Source organism: Octopus bimaculoides, chromosome 10, assembly GCF_001194135.2.
Source record: "Octopus bimaculoides isolate UCB-OBI-ISO-001 chromosome 10, ASM119413v2, whole genome shotgun sequence".
Lineage (NCBI taxonomy): Eukaryota > Metazoa > Mollusca > Cephalopoda > Octopoda > Octopodidae > Octopus > Octopus bimaculoides.
In genome coordinates, this window is record NC_068990.1 from 45239557 (window position 1) to 45243404 (window position 3848).

Here is a 3848-nt window from a genome sequence, read left to right on the forward strand (position 1 = left end):
TTGGCAGAGTTTCTACAGCTGGATGCCCTTCCTAACGCCAACCACTCAGAGAGTGTAGTGGGTGCTTTTATGTGCCACCGGCACAAAGGCCAGTCAGGAGGTACTGGCAACGGCCACGCTCGAAATGGTGTATTTTACGTGCCACCCGCACAGGAGCCATGATGATGATATTGTATCAAAATTCCATGCATTTATTTTTAAGTTAAGGAAGTTATTAAAAATTGAAACCCATCAGTGACTTTTAGAACACCCTTTATATAGGTGCAGCTTGTTCAAATGGGTAACAAGTTTGTTCCATAGTCTCCAGGTCCTAGGTTTGATCTCACTGCATTGCATTTGGGGAAAATGTCTCTTACCCTTGCCTTGGATCAATCTACTCCTTGGGAGTGAAGGTAGAATGTTTTTGTTCATAGCCCTTGGTTATTCTTGATCAATTAAGGATAACCTGGAGTTAAACATCAATAACAAAAACTTGTGTAAGATTGTTGAACCATTGCTGATTCTTAGAATTGAACCTAAACATTTTGGGTTTCAAGATTTCATTCACATGAAATCATGATATTCATCATCATCATCATCATTTAGTGCCTGTTATCCATGCTGGCATGAGTTGGATGGTTTGACGAGGCAAGCAGGAAGGCTGCACCAGATTCCAGTCTGATTTGGCATGGTTTCTACAGCTGGATGCCCTTCCTAACACCATCCACTCTGAGAGTACATGTATACCCTGTCCCCCCCCTCTCTCTCTCACACACACACACACACACCTGTTCACACAGACATAGGTATCCACAGAGATGATCACATTTGCTCACACATACAGCCACACATGGTCACTTTCATATAGACATATTATTCAAGCATATACATACAGCATGTTATTAGACCAGGCTGTTTCTGCTATTATTCATTAAATATTTGTAAGAATCACTATTTCCAACATCATTGGTCTTACTGATATACCACCACTACTACCAACACGACCATCTTTATCAATACCATCACTTACCAACCTATTTCTTCCTTAGTCATCACAGTCAAGAATTAGACTCTTCTAACCATTAACAGGTTCATGTACCCTGGCAGAACTCTCTCACGAATCCTTCATACTAACAATAAAGTCAATACCAAAAGTTCCAAAGTTAACACTGCCTTCAGTAGACTTTGTAAAGATGTCTGGACCAGCAGGGATCTTGGCCTCTAAATCAAGTTGATGTTCCACAAGGTTTTGCTGTATATTACTAAAACCGGAGTGTTTTAAAGACGGTGTGACAAGAATCTTAGTAAATTCTACCTGAATTGCCTATGCAAAATGCTGCACATACATTGGCAAGACAAAATTCCAGGTAATGAGGTCCTTAATCATGTGGTGTTGTGCAGCCATGCTGGTCTGGTCACGACCAGAATAAATGATGAACAACTTTCTAGACATCTTTTCTGTAGTGAGTTGAGATGGGAGAAACTATCATTTGATGGACAGTACAAATAAGAATATTCTCAAGGCCTTCAGCATCAATCCAAAGTCATAAGAGAGCTTCGTTACTGCATAGTCTACCTAGCATAGTCGCATTAGAAAAGGTACCATAACATATGAGCAAACCAGAAGCAGACACACTGAACAAAATACGGAGCTGATTATGTCCAGTGCTGCTCGCACATTCACAAAGAAAGAACTTTTATCAAAACCTGTTCTTATCAACATTGCCATTGTGTTCATCATTGCCACCATCATATATTACAATCCGTTAAGGAAGCCTTGATGCAGTTACATAACCTGCTTAACATATCAACCAAATAGTCCTCAAATCACATCTTACTGTTCTTGAAAAAGTAAGAATCTATTGACTAATGTATTCTTGGATTCATTATGTTTGAGATGAAAAAAGCAGAATAGTCACTATTGTAATGTCTTTTATCATAGGCTTGCTTAATCAGGGCTGGCCTGGTGTTAAACTACAGAACAACAACAACATCAGTCATCATCACATTCTCGCACTATATATTATCACCATTACCATTATCCACTAAAGTCATCCAACCACAACCACCACCAGTTCTATATGTAATATTCATGTAAATCTTTGCTTTTTTAATTTCAGCAAGGAGGCAATCCCGTTGAACAGAAAGTAAAAGTGCTGAAGAAGAGTACCTCATCTCCATCACTGTTGTCTGTGAGTAACAGCTGTAGTAGTTGTGGGGGTGGGTCAGATGCTGCAGCTGAACCAGGTTGTGTCAGATCAGGCTCACGGTCAAAAGACAGACAGCTTAAGGGCACATCCACTACAGATGGCAGTATGGCATCGGGACTCACTCGGGTGAGGCCCATCTCTACAGCACCAATTGAGGCATCAGCCAGTGGAGGAAGTAGGTATTTTGAGGACTTACTGCGAAGTATAAGACGGCAGTTGAATCTGTCGACTAAGAATTCGGACTCACAATATGACACTAACCAACAGAATCAGACATCCAGTCAGTATTATCATCAACAACCAATGACAGCACCAGCTGGAACCCAGTTACTTAGTCATACCGCTTTCCCAGTTAGTACATGAAGCTTGCCTGTTGGTGTCTTAAATTTTCGTCTAATGCAGTTGTCATCTCATTTTATTTTCGTTTCATTAGTACTTTTTCTTTATGTCTTGCTAAGTTTTTCATATTAGTACATTTTCCTTTTGTTTTGCTAAGTTTCGATATTGTGTATTTGTTGTTTTTGGTACCTTATATTTAATTGGTGTTGTTCAAAATAGCTATGTTTGGCTTATTTTATATGTTTTTAAACGTTTTATTTCACAATTTGTGAATAGTAGTGCCATTTGTCAAATGAGATTCCATTTGAATACATTGTGCCAATTCTTGGTACAATGTATTCTGACAGCAAGTATCTTTTTTTTTTACCCGTGTTTATGTCCTTGGAGCCTGGTGTAGCCATCTGGTTCGCCAGTCCTCAGTCAAATCGTCCAACCCATGCTAGCATGGAAGGCGGACATTAAACGATGATGATGATAGGTATATATACACACCAGTGAAAGATTATATATATAATCATCTTTATCATCATTTTAATGTCCACTTTTCCATGCTTGCATGGGTTGAATAGAGTATATTGAGATAGTCTTTTCAATGGCTAGATGCCCATCCTGTTGCCAACCCATACTTGTTTTCAAGCAAAGTAATGTTTCCCCATGGCCAGGCATGTTGTGCAGAATATTGGAAATGAATGACACTGCTTGTATGACAGTGACTATCATTTACAACTATCAAATAATATGAAGACAAGGAGACACAAACATACACTCTCTCTCTCTCTCTCTCTCTCACACGTGCACACACACACACACACACACATATACACATACAAGTTTCCATCCACCAAATCCACTTACAAGGCTTTGGTTTGTTCAGGGCTATAGTAGAAGATACTGCCCAAGGTACCATGCAGCGGGATTGAACCTGAAGCCTGTAGTTAGGAAGCAAATTTCTTAAACACATCCATTCCTGTGCCCGTACTTATATATATATATATACATACTAGCAGAGATACCCGGCCTTGCTCGGGATTAAAATGGCATAGATTTTTATTGCTTTACTTGTTTCAGTCATGTGACTGCAGCCATGGTGGAGCACAGCCGTTGGTCGAAGAAATCAACCACAGGAATTATTCTTTGTAAGCCTAGTACTCATTGTGTCAGTGTCTTTTACCAAACCGCTAAGTTACAGGAATGTAAACACAGCAACATCAGTTGTCAAGCAATGGTGGGGGTACAAACACAAGACACAGGCACACACATACACAAATATACACATATATACGACAGTTTTCTTTCAGTTTCCAAGTACGAAATCCACTC

General features: G+C 39.6%; 1 protein-coding gene across 2 annotated transcripts in view; it reads left to right on the forward strand.

Annotated features, from left to right (window-relative positions):
• The window catches only part of LOC106867843 (tuberin), a 133558-nt gene that overhangs the window by 104684 nt on the left and 25026 nt on the right, over positions 1-3848 (forward strand). Inside the window, exon 30 of one of the 2 annotated variants that reach the window (XM_014912876.2) lies at positions 2100-2540. In XM_014912876.2, coding sequence (XP_014768362.1) covers positions 2100-2540 — 441 coding nt within the window. The remainder of the gene's footprint in view (positions 1-2099; positions 2541-3848) is intronic. The other variant, XM_014912877.2, reaches the window with a different exon arrangement.